At 29.5% G+C, this 15,662-nt stretch overlaps 2 protein-coding genes and 1 pseudogene across 3 annotated transcripts; 1 reads left to right on the plus strand and 2 right to left on the minus strand.

Annotated features, from left to right (window-relative positions):
- The first annotated feature begins 2,934 nt into the window (after positions 1-2,934).
- On the plus strand, positions 2,935-4,056 carry LOC104748814 (uncharacterized). Its single transcript, XM_010470401.3, has one exon. It carries the CDS (start codon positions 3,026-3,028, stop codon positions 3,905-3,907), a length of 882 nt encoding a protein of 293 aa, XP_010468703.1. The 5' UTR covers positions 2,935-3,025; the 3' UTR covers positions 3,908-4,056.
- Positions 4,057-4,806: 750 nt separating this feature from the next.
- Positions 4,807-6,052, minus strand: LOC104748815 (agamous-like MADS-box protein AGL97 pseudogene; annotated as a pseudogene). The gene has a single exon (XR_015581378.1). The product of XR_015581378.1 is annotated as an agamous-like MADS-box protein AGL97 pseudogene (transcript).
- Positions 6,053-7,492: 1,440 nt separating this feature from the next.
- Positions 7,493-8,940, minus strand: LOC104747590 (UPF0548 protein At2g17695). Its single transcript, XM_010469241.2, has 4 exons — positions 8,566-8,940; positions 8,376-8,461; positions 8,105-8,281; positions 7,493-8,007 (listed from the first exon to the last, which is right to left on the minus strand). The coding sequence occupies exons 2-4, from the start codon at positions 8,432-8,434 to the stop codon at positions 7,626-7,628; spliced, it is 618 nt and encodes a 205-aa protein (XP_010467543.1). The 5' UTR covers positions 8,435-8,461; positions 8,566-8,940; the 3' UTR covers positions 7,493-7,625.
- Between the last annotated feature and the right edge of the window lie 6,722 nt (positions 8,941-15,662).

Raw genomic sequence — 15,662 nt, forward strand, 5'->3', positions numbered from 1 at the left:
AGTTTCTAATATATAAGCCAAGACCAACTCCAATTAGTATGAGGCCTTTTGGGAAGAAGCCCAATAAGAAATCTGTACGGGCTTTGCCACCTGGACCCAAAGCGGATAATATCATATTAATAAGGGAGTTGGCTTGGGCTTGGAAAGCCCAACACTAAGTATATGTAAAAGATCTACGCACTTACGTTACTTTAATAAAAAATTGCTACTTATAATAAATTCACTTTGCCCTTTGTTGAACTTTTCATGTATATCTATTAATTTTAAAAATACAGATAGAATTATCAGATGAATCAGGTATATGGAATTAAAGTTTAAAATATCTGTTCAACAATTTTATGTTACACTTAAGTTGGAAGAAAATAAAATTGCTAGTGTTTTTAACTTTCCGCTAAAATGTTAAGATTTGGTTTGGAAACCATATATGTATAAAAATTAAATTGAAAAGCATTTTCTAATGCAACACCATCGTCTAGTTTATCAAGTTCATTTCTAAAAAAATTATTATATATAAGAACACATATCTCTAATGCAACTATCTTGCGCACCTCAAGAGTCAAGGCTCAATGCGCTTTTATGTTATATTTTGAAAATATAACTACTCTTGAACATTTTTGTAATAAATTTACGTTTTAAATATATATATGTATTATCACAATTCAAAAATATATATTTCTAGATAACAACTTACATATGTAAAATTCTTATATTTGTAATCAGGTTTTCCCTTGTTACATTTATTTATATATATAGTTCAGAAATACACATCTTTTTAGTATATTTATTTTGATAGCAGCTCCCCTTTTGGAACTACCAAATTATACTATTACCAAACACACACAAAAAAATTTTTGATTCCATAAAATCTTACATTTAAATTCTGTTCTGTAAGTTTTTCATTTGAAAATCATTTACATTAGTATTTCAGAATGTAAATTTAATTTTTATGTTTTCAGTATTATTATTGACTGGAACTTTTGCCACACCCAACCCATGGAAAAAGGAGAAATTTCATAAATACACATTTTTCAATCCACATTTCAAAAATATTCCATTCTAAAAAATTTATCTAAAATGTTTCTAGAAATTTTGAATACACACAAATAAGTGTATAACCTTAGTTATTAAATATACTCAAACTATCTTTGATATGTTCAAATTAAACCCTAGAACTACTCTCTCACATTAATAGATCACTGTAGTACTTAGGGGTCAAATTCCACAAAGACTCAAGACTACACAATAAATTATAGAGTTTTCCAATTATGCTAAACATATTTAATTGAATTAAAATAAATAATGCAAAATATTAAATAAAAGATGTTGTAAATTCAGAAGATCAAAAAGCTAGGTCTAGGGAATTTCTCAGGAAATTTTGAAATATTAAATCAATCAATAAATTAGGATTCAAGCAATTAAGAACAGATCTAGAACTCTAATCACTTTTGTAAATTAAATCAGTTCTCACTGCAAATTATATCTGAATTTAAAACCAGAAAATCCAAATCTCTTTGCAAAATTCTAGGTAATAAATCAGCTTTAAAAACATGTTTAGATTGTTCACAAAATTATTAAGTCAAATCTCTTTGCAAGAAATAATTTTGCTCATCAAAAGGTTTTATCATGAAAATCAATTATATTCTCATATCAATTTATTTTCCTTGATTATTAATTCTAGATGGCCAATCAAGGATTAATATGAAAAACAACCTAAGATGAAGATCTAGCAAGATAATGAATCCTAAATAAACAGATCTAATAATTCATAAAAACCCTATGAAAAACCCTGAACCTAACAAGCAAACTACTCATACATGATCAATGAAGAACAAAACATCTTTCTGAATAATAAGCAACTGAAATTAAAAAGAGTAAGAAGGAGTTCAAAAATTCTTCTCTATAAAGCAGATCTCTCTCTTCCAAAAGCTCTCAAAATCTCACAGAGTTGCAGGAAAAATAAAACTTGATATAATACAACTTAATGATTTGGAAAACCTAAAAATAAATATTTATATATCCTATAACACGTCAGAGACCAATGATGCAAATATGGAAAATTTCAGGCAACTTTTATAAATCTTCCAAAACTTGGGTCTTGAGTCGGCAGACAGGGGTGTCGATCGATGCCCATAATCTTGGTGTCGATCGATGCTAATCAGACTTCAAATTGATTTCTTCCGGTTAAATGCTCCAAAATCATCCAAATTGCTCCATTTTGCTCATTTCATGCCAAAATCCTAGAAAACCTATAAAGACTCAAAATATCCTAGAAAACAAATCAAAAGACTCTAAAAGACTACTTATATCATGGTTAAAAACCACAAAAACCATGATATATCAATCTTAATATCTTGTAAAATCTTATAAAACTTTCTAAAATTTTTATTAAAACTTGGATGAGTCTCCAACCTACGTAGCATTTATCATCAAGAAACACCTTGATTTTGAAAGAAAAAACATACTAAAAAAGGTATTACTCCAAAATCCTAAAGAAAAAAAACTCAAATTACACGTTGCAAATATTTAATTTTTCCACGGATACAAACAAAGTAATCAATAAAAGTGCAGCTACAAACAATCAAACGAAAAATTCGACTCTTCTCCACGTGTCATAAATCCGTTGAGGCTAATCAGACAATATAGGTAGGATAGGACGAGGCATAATATGGTTGAGGAAGATCTGCATTGCTTCACCTACCGAGACAATTTATAGACCGTTTCATATTATTTTAATTTAGAGTACTCGGGTAGCCATTAATTATGTGGCCAAACCGGAGGCATAACAGACGATGACTCATCAGCTATGTGGCCAAACTGTTACGCATAATTTGACAAATCGAGCTTATAAAAAAACATGACAACTCAGAATCACACATTTTGCCTATAACAATCGGACAAAATTAAAATAATAAATATCCTATTATTTGTTGAAGTTTTGTTGGTTGATGTTACAAACTTTTATCATATAAATAGAGCTCGTTGAATAAAAATTAACAACACAGATCAAAGACAATACTAACCAAATATGGCGATGATGATGATCAAGAATCATGTAAGATCTATTAGCTTACCTTCAAGATCTCATCCTAGCACAGCAGCGATAGAGGAATCGCTTGACAAGCTTCTTATCATCACCATGAACACTTCGACGATGACGTCATCCGATTCGGTTTACTCCGGTCTATCGGGGCTGGAGGATCTGTACGACTGCACGGAAGAGCTTCTTAAGATGGGTTCGACGCAAAGTGTGTTGTCGTGTAGTGATGGGAGGAAGAAGAAGAAGAAGAAGGTGAAAGGAGAGTTTATGGAGGAGATGCTTGATGGTTCGTTGAGGCTAATGGATATATGCAACGTCTCGAGGGATCTCATGGTTGAGACTCATGAGCGTGTTCTTGGTCTTCAATCTTGTGTTAGGAGAAGGAAAGATGTCGATGTCTCGGGATATGTCGGGTTTAGGAAGAACATGAGGAAAGAAGTGAAGAAGCTTCTTGGATCTTTAAAGAACATTAGTGTAGGGTTAGTGGTGAGCGATCATGATTGTGATCAAGAAGGTGATATTCACTTCTTGGCCGTGATTCATGCAATGAGACGTGTCGTTTTGATGACAATTTCGGTCTTGAAGTCGTTCTTGGAGTTCTTGTCCGGACGACAAAACGGTAACGACATAAGGAGCAAGTTGGCTTTAGTCCTCATGAACAAAAAGTTTCATGATCACGATAAGATGGTCAGAAACGAGTTGGAGAATGTAGATTCAGCGATTTGTGGAGATTCTATCTCTCATGATGATCTTCATATGAAGCTTGAGGAAGTTCAGGTATGTATTGGAAGGTCCGAGAAGAGTCTAGAAGGGTTGTTTCGAGGGTTGATTAGAACACGAGCCTCCCTTCTCAACATAATCTCTCAATAGATGTATATGTAATATTGTAATCTTCGTGGGCATTCGATTTTAGAGAATTTGCCGGAGGGATGCATTATACAAACATAAAATTTTGTAAAAGAATAGTTTAATTTATTATACATATAAGTATATTTTGATATATAGGAAAAAAACAATTTGAATCACTCAGTATGACAAACAGTCCACAGGTTCTTAAATCCATTAAAAGTCGCACACTAAAACGAACCAAAGTCGTTTATAGTGTAAATAAATGGGTCACGTATATAGCCAAACTCGTTTATAATTTATATATATACGTGACCCATTTATTTACACTATAAACGAGTGTGAATGGTGGTGGTGTTGTCAAAGTCCAAACACGAGTGATGAGTTTCTTCACATCTTCTGTGGTATGTGCTGCACTCAGTGTCACCCTTAGCCTTAAGTTGAATTCCACAACAACATATGATGAGTTTCACCGAGATTCAACGAAAACTGATTTTAAAAGTTTCTTCTTTACCCTGCAAGAATTGGCTGGCACTGTGGGCGGTCTTATTGCCATTACATGGAAGCCTGCTTTTAATAGATATACCTGCAACAATGAGAAAAATCAATCATCTATACAAGTTTGTTTGTGTGTAAGAGAGAGAGAGTAAGAAAATGTCTTGAGAAAGCCATTAACTCAGACACTTTCCAATTTTGGTAGACCCAAAAACAATGAATACAAATACTACATAGTGTTGTATTGTTAGCTAATCAGAATTTAACATCATATTATATATATTATGCCTTGAAAATAAGTAAAAATCTCCAAAAAAAAATGTGTTTGATTTGGTTGAAAATTCAATTAACTTGTCAGATATTTCAAGTGTTACTCATGAGTAGTAAGGAAATCTACAGACTAGTAAAAAGCTTATCTGTTTATTTAAGAAAGTTGAGAAAACGTACTCCAAAATATACAAGAAAAGATGGTTTAATCATGAATTAATAATGTCAAAGCGGACCCTTGTTCCTTGAGAGTTGAGAATAGATCTTTTAACTTGTTGTATACATATCTTGGAGGGAGTTTTGAGCAGAGGAGGTTAAGTCATTAAAATAATCAGAAAAGCATAGATTATCCTCATCCAAATCTATGTGAGTCATCACTAATCCTCCATCTCCAACTGTTTCAGAATTTAAACCCAAATCTTGGTTCGTCGTAGTCACCATCGAGACACCATCCATCTCCAAGCTCTGCACATAATTCGTCTTAAAATCAAAGATGTCATCAAGATCCAGCTCTTGAATGAACTCATCAAAGTTTTCCAGCTCTTCAACATTGTTGTTTATGCTGTTGTTGTTGTTGTTGTCAGAAATCTGTAGCATCAGATCTTCATCTAAATTGGACAAGTGGATATTATTATCATCATACAAATCAGTGTGAACCACCAATCCTTCATCTACAATAATAGCATTAGAATGATCAGAGAAGGAGTTTTGATGATTTGGTGTCACCATCGAGATCATGTTTTCCAACTCTGAATTCACTGACGAACTCGTCGACTCAAAATTAATGATCTGATCAATGTCCAACAACTCTTGATTGCATCCATCCACGTTTCCAAGTAAAGCATAGTTGTTGTCGTTGTCGCAACAAGATTCAGGATTATTAAGAGTATGGTTTTGATGAGTTCCGTCTAATAAACCCTCCTTCTCCTCCACGTCCTCAGTACAATCTCGTCGATTTTGCAAGGCATTGCAACGCAAATCTTTCAGATCTTGCAACATCTTCGACATTGAGTTGATCGCGTCTCCCAGTTCCTCCGGATCCTCTGATTTTGCAAGCCTCTCATCTTCCCACCAGAACCCTAACCCTAACCCTAGATCTTCCCTAAGAGGACGCTCATTAGCGAGGAAAGCGGCGACAACGCTATCCACAGATGAATGACCAAAGGTGTAGAAAGAAGCGTTGGAATTGGAAGAAACGGGAGTTGCCAAGATCGCAATTTGTGCATCGGCGAGCCGGCAAATCTTAGCCGCTTTGCTGTAAAGACCCTTTGTGCGTTTTGAGTATGCTACGGCTCGTGAATCTTTTTTCCCTATCATCTTTATCGGAATCTTTTGCTTCAAGCCACCCATTATGTTGTTTTCACGATTTCACAAACAGAAGAGAGAACTAGAAAACACAGAGTGAGTTTTTTGTTGTTTGCCTATCGCTAAAGATATGGCAACATTCTAAGTATGATTGTTTTCCTTTTTGTTTCAAAGTAATTAGTCTTAATCACCTGAGACGAACCAAGGCTGGTTCAGTAACCAACCAGTTAAGCCAACTTTATTTTGGTTTAGTGCTTTTTATTTTATATACTAAGCTGAATTTTGAACACAACAAATATTCAAACCAACTAAACCAAAAAAGTAAACCCAAGTTGTAAGGCTTTTACTCAGGATAACTAGATTAGTACCCGCGGTACACCGCGGACAAAAATTATTTATAACTAAATTATAAGTTGTATTTATTAGTTAAATATGTTATAATTACATAATAATTGTTAAATAAACCATATACTACCGCAATATAATATATTTTTTACATAATATTTATTTTAATCAATTTTGATTAGATATGTTTATTCTCTGATACCGACAATATTAACAAAATAATGAAATGATGTTTACCCGTGTAATACCAAATTAATGATATTTTTAATTAATATAAATATCGATAAAACCCGTTCCGAGATATTTTAACTCACACTTTATCATCTTAATATTTAATATTTATTTTGTATCTACGGTATAATGTTTATCATATTTAACTTTTTAAAGCTTTTAAATATTTTTCATATTTAACCTTTTAAAAATCTTTAAAATAAAGAACCGGAATAAACCAAATGCAAGTTTTTAAAGTTTGAATGCCTGATAAATCAAGCTTCCTACTCATTTATATTCGTAATCATTTTGGTTTCTTTTAAAGTATGACTCTAAACTATTGTCTAATTTTTTTGACGATGTGGGATATTGTACCGTATTTTTTATTTATCTATTGAGTAATATATGTCCGTTTTAAAAATTTTGTATTACATTATATGCAGGAAAAAAATCACAATTTTTATTGACTAAATGTATTATAGAATAATTCAAGATAATTTAAATATAAATTCAAATAAAAATGAAAGGGAATCATATATTTATGTTTGAATGAGACAAAAATATTTCCTTATTCTTTAAAATCTTACTTATAATTAATTTTGAAATTTTGGTAACTAATATTAAAGTCAATACATTAAATGTAAAAACTTTCCAAAAAGTATTTTTGAGCAAAAACTGCTGCAAAAATACTAGTATAGATTGAAGAGTAGCAAAACATTTAATTAAACCACATCAAATCAAACAAATTGTAAGGCCTTAGATAGCCATCCGACTACTCTCCCTTAAGTAAAATTACAGAGAGACCTTAAACTCTCTTCAAGGTAAAAACCCTTTGCATTGTCGATTGTCTCCTTGATGAGAACGTCCTTGGATGATAATGTCAATGCTGGTCGCGTTCCTTTCTCAGTGACACAACGACGTTGGCAATGTTGTGACGTATGAGTTCTGCGTCACCTATTGATTAAGGTGTTCAAGCTTAGACTATGGTAGTACCAATCATCTGAATTAAAAACTTACCCTTTAAGCTTCGGTTTTCAGTATAGACAAAGTGTATATGCAACAACTTCTATCGTAAATACAACTTAAAATATATATATCTTCATATTTCGGGTATCGATCATCAAGAAGCATTGAGATGTTTGAGCACTGCTTCAGAAGAATGACGAGCAAAGTGCTTCTGCCTTAGCTTCACATAAGGATATCCCAGGAACGACAAGAAATGAGCTGGCTTAGAGAAGGACGTTATCTCATACCAAACTTGACCATTACCGTCAAGCTCTATTGAAAACCGTTCTTCTCCAGCCAGTAAATGTCCCTGAAGAGTGCCGCTCCCGTACCCGAAATGCGCAGGGCCTTTTCTAGATTTGCGGCTTTCATCGACATAAACCACTTGAAGAGGAAGCATCACCCATGGAAGTACTTCTTTCACACAGATGCAAAACTTGTTACCGGTTTCAACTGGAGTTTCAGGATCAACAAATGTCCAACCCATACCAAAATGCCTGCAAAGATTATTATCAGATCGAAATCAATGAGAACAGAACCAATTTGGTGTTTCCATTAAATTTGAGATGAACAAAAAAGAAACATTGTATGTACTTCCAAGTCTGGAGAGCATTTTCCCCCTTCTCATAACTCTCTTTACCAGAACCGACTAGAACACGAGCATGATTGATCAAGAATCCATCTTTATCTATCTCTGAGTCTTCCTTAAGTTTAGCTATAGACTTAGAAGAAGCTCCTCTGTACTTGTTGTCATAATTGAATGTTCCTGTTCTGGATTTTAAAAAGTACAAACCATACTTAAGCAAGCTATTTCTAGTGCAAGATTTTGTTTTTTCTCCTTCTAATTTACGAATTTGATTCTTACTTGTTGAGTACTTGTTGCTGCTGCTCTGAAGATGGACGACCCCAACTTAAGAACACCATCTCCTCTTCCACAACCACTGACAACAACTGAGAAATTCAAAAAATAAATCGATAAGTAAGCGAATCAATTAATAAATATCGAAACTTTGAGCTATTCTAAATTCGAATTTGGGAGGTGTATAGAGAAGAACCTGCAAGCTTCACAATTCAGAGGCGTTTAATCCCACCAAATTCATTTGGTTAGTGGAGAGCTCCAGAGATTTATCATCCTAATCCTCCTCACTCATGTGTTCCGTTCCGGGTTTGCATTATGTCGTTTATTTGCATCGAGAACGGCACGGTGTTCGTTACTAAATGACTAAAACGACGGATAACCCATTGTCACAAACCAAGTGTGTGTATGTTCCTAATGTCAACGCCTTTCTATAATTAGGGGCTTATATTTGGCAAATCATGGAAAGCAGATCCTTGAGCTTTATGGTTCAGGTCTTCTGGAGTGTGTCTTTGCTTCGCCGATGTGTGTTGAGAGTTGAGACACAACAAATCTTCACGTGACCTTTAGTCACGAAAGGTAATCTAAATAATATATATATATATACACATTTTTTTTTTTCATAGAAATATATTTTCCATTCTCTTTTTTTTTTTTGTCAACGATTTTATTTCTCGTAGTGAGTTTTAAATATCCGAAAAATCTCACATAAATTTATGAATTTTACATAATACTAGGATATATCCCGTGCTTAAAGCACGGGTCAACATTTTTAAAAAAATTTATAATATAATAATAAAAATTATTGTTTTTAAAAAAAAATTATTTTGTTTGAGATAATATTTATTTTTAATTGTTATGTAAATCTATTAGTCTATATGAATACTAATTATTTTAGAATATTATAATATTTTCTTTTTGACGTATTATTACAGTTTTATATTGTTTATTTGTTGTATTTGCATCATATTTTGTGAAATATAAAATAGTAATTTTAATATTATAATTATGAGTAAATAAAAATTATTAATTTTTATAAATTTAGTTTTACCAACCCGCCAATGTGGAAATTAAAACACACATTTTCATACATTTAGTAATATATCTTCGTTTAAAAAAATTCAAATCACAACATATGTAGAAAATATGCATTTTATTAATTATAAGTATTATATGAAAGTTCTAAACAATTTGTAAATAAAATAAAATAAAGATGATAGGAGAATCATAATTTGAAATCTTAACAAAATCTTCGAATTTAGTTATTAAAAATAATTGTATTGTATACTTGGATATAAAATCTTAGTTTTTAAAATTCTGTTTGGTTTATATATTTAAAAAAAAATAATTAGTAATTTCGTCCATAATTTATTAGAGAGAGAAAATATTTTTTTAGATTTTTTTAGATTTTTTAATATTTGATATGTGAATGTTTTTTATTTTTAATTTAATTATATTTATTTAAATTAGTTAATTAAGCTTAACTATTTTTTTCTAATGGCAATTGAATGTAATTTTTTACACATTTTAAGGTTAGTTTCATATTTGTACTTCTCAATTAATATAGTAGGATTTGAAGTCAGTTTGTAATTTTGTTTCACACTAGGATTTCATCCGCGGTATACCGCGGGGCTAAATATAAATTATTATATTTTAAATAATAATTTTTAATTTATTTAGTTTTCAAATTCTTAATTAATTAACTTTTGTCTAATTAATTTATAATTTTGTTTACAATTATTTTTCTTCTTCTTACACTTTTATAAAGTTTATAATTTAATTACATTAAATTTGTTATTAGATAGAATATAAAATTCTAGATTTGTTTTGTTCTCTAGAATTAAACAGAGGTATATGCCTATATGGTATGTTATTTTATATTTTTATGTGTATTTAATTTTTTTTTTTGAATATCAAGAATGTGTTATAGTATGTGTAATATTTTGTAGTTCATATACTAACTAATTTATAAGTTAATTTTCCAAACTATGATTACAAATCTATAGTATATATGTGATAAACTAATAGTTTTAGTGTTGGTTCTATAGTCTAAACCCGCCATGCTAGGCGGGTCAGGCAACATAATTTTAATCCAATATAGCTAATGTTGTAATTTAAAATTTAAAATTATGATATTAACAAATCTAGAAAACAATTTTAATCCAAAATAGCTAATTATAATAACAGCTTTGGTATTTATCAATGAAAGTCATCCTTATGAAAACATGCAATTATTTTTTGTGTGAATTAAACTATTTCATATTAATATTAGAGAATGTAACTTTTTATTATTTTCATATTTTAAAAAATAATAATTAATACATTTTAGAAAAATTAATTGAATGTTATATGTTAATTGAAAATAACTAAGTTAATTATTATGTTTCCAAAACTATTTAGTCTCTTACTATAGTTATGTATAACTTAATTACTACAGTGAAAATATATATATATTTTTTTTAAAGTATAAATAATTATGTTTCCAAAATTACAACTTAATTAAATTAGGATCCGAGTTTTATGGAAAATTTTGTTTAGTATTAGATTTGTAACAGTAATTAATATATTTAATATCAGTTCCGATTTTGGAAAATCGGTTCGTCATTTTAATATTTTAGTTTAAGTTTTATAAATTAAATTTAAATATCAATGGCAGTCTTGTAAATAAGGTTGAAGTTGAGGATTTATTTCATAATTGTACTTGAAAAATGTATATATAGATATTAAGCCGTGAATTTTCAGTATACAAATAAAACCATGATCTTTTTTTTGTCAACAAAATTATATCTTTATTAGTTTTTTTTGTTGAAACTGGTTATATATTTTTTTTACTAGTTACCCACTAATTTCTAGCAGAGATACAAAATTGTTAAATAAGTTGATGTATATAGGTTAATTAGTGATATGTCAATTGAAACGGTTTCTTCATCCTTCTAACAAATAATTAGGTATCTGTGCTATCTTGCAGATAGCATTGACAGTTTGAAACATGAGTTACACATCCATATATTAATTTGCTTTTAAGTTTTTAGCAATTATGTGTGTATATAATAGACCAAATAGTTTCAATAAAATTGACCTTTTATTTGTAATATTGATCTTAGATGAAATATTAAAAATGAGAAAATCTGAAATTGAATTGTGTATATAGATAAAATCACAGTTTTAAAATAGTGTTAACTCTCAAAAATAGATAAATACACATCTGATTACCCAAAACGAGTTTATGAAATCTCGACATTTACAATTTACAGGACCTACATGCTTTGTTACATAAAGGAAATGTAAGGATTACAACAAAAGGATATTGCCAAACTTTAACAAGGGAAATGAGGCTTTATTCACACTAACTAGGTTTGAACCTGCGGTTAACCGCACGACGAATCGTATTTTTTTTTGTTTTTTGGTACTAATTAAATATAATATAATATATGTATCTACTAAAATATTATTAAATTAGTATATATATATATATATATTTTTTTTTTCATTTTGATTGTGTTAAGAGTTTTATTATTTTATAATAATGATTTATAAAAACAGTTTGTGTGTCTTTTTTTTTCTTTTGGTTGTTGTTGAATTTAGCAGTTGGTTGTTAACCTTATTTTTAAATATTATAAATTTGAAATATTAGTTTCTTTGTAATTTCATTATCTAAATTTCCATATATCGTGTTTTACTTTGTTAGTGTAACAATTAATTTACTTTAAAATTTATAGTCTTCATATTTATATATTTTTTCAATCGACCCTTCAATTTTATGTTATGTTTAATGGACTTTGTTTAGATTACATAATTATCTTCGTATTGGGCCAGCTTAGGCCTTTTGGTTATTAACATACCAAAAGAATGACACATTTTGTAAGCAAAAAATATCTATGTATATAAAGTTAACTTTATTCATTTTTGGTGCTGCCAAATCAGCCATTTCCTCAGTTTAATAAGCCCAATTTTTTGATACAATCCACTAAGCAATTCATATTCATTTGTTTCATATTTTTCTAAAAGCCAGTTTCATCTATACTATTAAATGGGGAGTACACTTAGGGATAAAATAAAAAATAAAAAATATGACACATATCCATGTTGCCAAACAGACCAACTTGCCTACATAATTAAAAAAAAAAAATTAAACTTCCCTAAACCAAATGTAACAATTATAAAAGAAATAAATGATTAACTCTTTCATAAGTAAACTTCCCTAAAAAAATGGTAACAATTACTAAAGAAATAAATGATTAACTCTTCCAATATTTTAGGAAACTATATTAACTATAAAAGATACATTTCCTATATTTTATGAAATTATATTAATTACAAATAATAAATTTAAATACTTGACATACCGTCACTATAAAAAAATTACAGCCAATAAGATTACAAAATGAAAATTTTAAATATTATAATAAAACAAAATTATTTCTATTAACAATTCCTTGAATTTTATATAGTTATTAGAATTTTATAAAATAATAGAGAGTTTTGAAATTAATAAAACTTATCATTTAACAAGATTTCCATAACAACTGTATCTAATTAATTTCTAATAGTAATATGAAAATAACTTAACTTTAATTTAAACAGATGATTTATTTTAAGAAATCTTGAAATAAATCAGTAATTAGTTTACCAAATATCTAAAATTTAGGGATTATTTTGAAAACTAACCTTATATATATACTCTCATCGATTTATGTCATCATTATCTTTAAAAAGTCTATAAAATTTAAAAACAGGACTACCCCGAAAAATACCACATGAGATTAGAAAATTTAGATAGCAACATTAAAATTTTAAATTCTTAATAATTTTGGTAAGAGTTAATTTAAAAACATATATTTTGTAGAATTCAGCTAATTTTGGATTAAAAAAAACAGATAATGTTTTTTAAAAAATATAAAGAAAGTTTGTGTAATTTCCATTAATTTTGTAGTAATTTTGTAAAAATTAAATAATCAAATGGAAAACATGGATATCCCGTTAGAAGCTTTCTCTTTTTTTTTTGACAATTAAATACGGATATTCTTTTCCCAATCTCTTATCCGCTGGACTAATATAAATATTTTTCAAACGAATAATAATTAAAAAAATTATTATATAACAAAAATTTACATTCGGTGGACACGGGATGTCCAAAATATACATGCCTATGATGACACGGGATGTCCAAAATATACATGCCTATGTTCCTCATTTATAACTTATCTTTAACAATGAACTATATAATATATAATAAGAATAAAGAAGTCAATTAATTTTGTAATATTTTTATTATAACATATGATATAAATATACTATGAATTATATTTGTATTTATGTTTGTTCTATACGGGAGTTTGAGAATGTATGTTTTTGATCGAAAATACAAATTGGTCCCATATTGAGAATGTTTTCTTTTATGCAACGGAAATTTGAGAACGGGTGTAGGACATGATGGAACATGATAAAACGGAAAGAGAATTACGTCCACCCCTATATATTTGTATTTGTCTCAAACGGGTTTTCATTGTTGTTAGTGGTTATATATTTGATTTGATAGTTCACTAATTTAATAGAATCTAACCAATCATTTATCTGATTTAGTTTGTTATCAGTCCAACCATTATGTTGTTCCAAATTTTAAAATATTGGTGAACCCATTATTATTTTAAATTTTCAAACATTAATAAACTAAACCAGAAAAATCAAACTAAAATCTCAATTAGTATGAATTTGATTATGACTACTAAAATAAATTAGTTTATAAACATAACCCCGCACGTATGTGCGGGTCCGAACCTAGTATTACTTTAAAAGCCCAATCCATTAGTAATACATATTTTATATGCTGCAGAAATAAAACTTTTCTCCAGGAAGCTCCACTCCGTCGTCCGCCGGTGTGCGATCTGAAGCGTCCCTTCTTAATTCTTTCATCTCGGAATACCTAAAAGATATCTTTCAAATTAATATTTAAGCTTAAGAAAAAACAGTAAGATTCACCAATGTTATCATCCTCTAAAAATTTCTAAAATTCAAAATAAAAGTATTTGTTTTCCTCCTTCATAAACATTACATACACCTTCAAAAGAATTTAAACAAGAGAACGAGAGAACATAACTGAAAGTATAGCAAGAATACAAACGATTGGGGAAAAAAAATAGTCCACCACTTACCATGACAACAAAAATAGAACATACAAGATCAACATATATTGAAGAAACTTCCCACAAACAATCTCAAAAACAGGTCTAAAAGTATTACGACCACCAGGAGATAGACATATGCAAAGAGGTCTTTAGCTTCAGGGACACCTAGATCATAAAAATTGTCGGCTTCGAAAAACATGACTACTTAAAAATCAAAAGAAAAAACAACTAAAACGAAAAAAAAAGACAAGCACTTACAGAGGATTAGGGAAACAAAACTAAAATTTAATTAACATTAGTCGCCAGAAATTGACAAAACCATCACCAAACAGAAGAAAATGTAAGAGATACATACACCATTAGTTGAGGGAAAATATGCTAAAATTCGAGTTCTAGATTTTGTTCACATTAGACTTAAATTGAATGAGTTACTAAACTGGCCACAAAAATATACACCCCAAAATATTTTTTAAAAAAGCATCATAGAAGCAAAAATTAAATTTTACAACATACAATTCACATCCACTCGAAAACCACACTCTGGGGCCAACCAAAACAAGACTTAAAACTAAGATATCAAAAACAATGGAGAAATTAAATAGGAAATGAAAGAAAGAAAACAGATTTACACACCAATTAACACTTAACTGGAACAAAAACATTAGGAGAGAACCAATTACTCCCTACAGATACGAAACAAAGAGGAAAACACCTAAATTCACCAAAAACAAATGTGTGCATCGATGAAAGGGATGAGTGAAGAAGGATAACAAGCATCAAAGAAATAGTTTCAAAACTCTTACTGTCCTGTAGATTGCAAAAAATAACTTATCTGCTATCCGTTCACGAGACATCACATTTTCAAAGGGAACAAAGCCATTCCAACCTCAATGACATACCACTAAAGACCCAATGGACCAACACAATTTTAAGGCTTACCGAAAATAAGGCCCAACGGCAGAAACACAAAAAAAAAATAAAAAACAATGAAAACAAAATTGTAAGTAATTGAGATTTTTAAACATTTTTAATCAAAAACCACTAACTAATCACTACAAACACATTAGTATTGACAAAAACTACTCGCACAAGTTACTAATTAAATAATAAAATAATTAAAAAATTACCTACAACTACATATAATAATACCAAATAACAATCTAACGACACC

Source organism: Camelina sativa, chromosome 15 (assembly GCF_030686135.1).
Source record: "Camelina sativa cultivar CO46 ecotype springtype chromosome 15, ASM3068613v1".
Classification (NCBI taxonomy): Eukaryota; Viridiplantae; Streptophyta; class Magnoliopsida; order Brassicales; family Brassicaceae; genus Camelina; species Camelina sativa.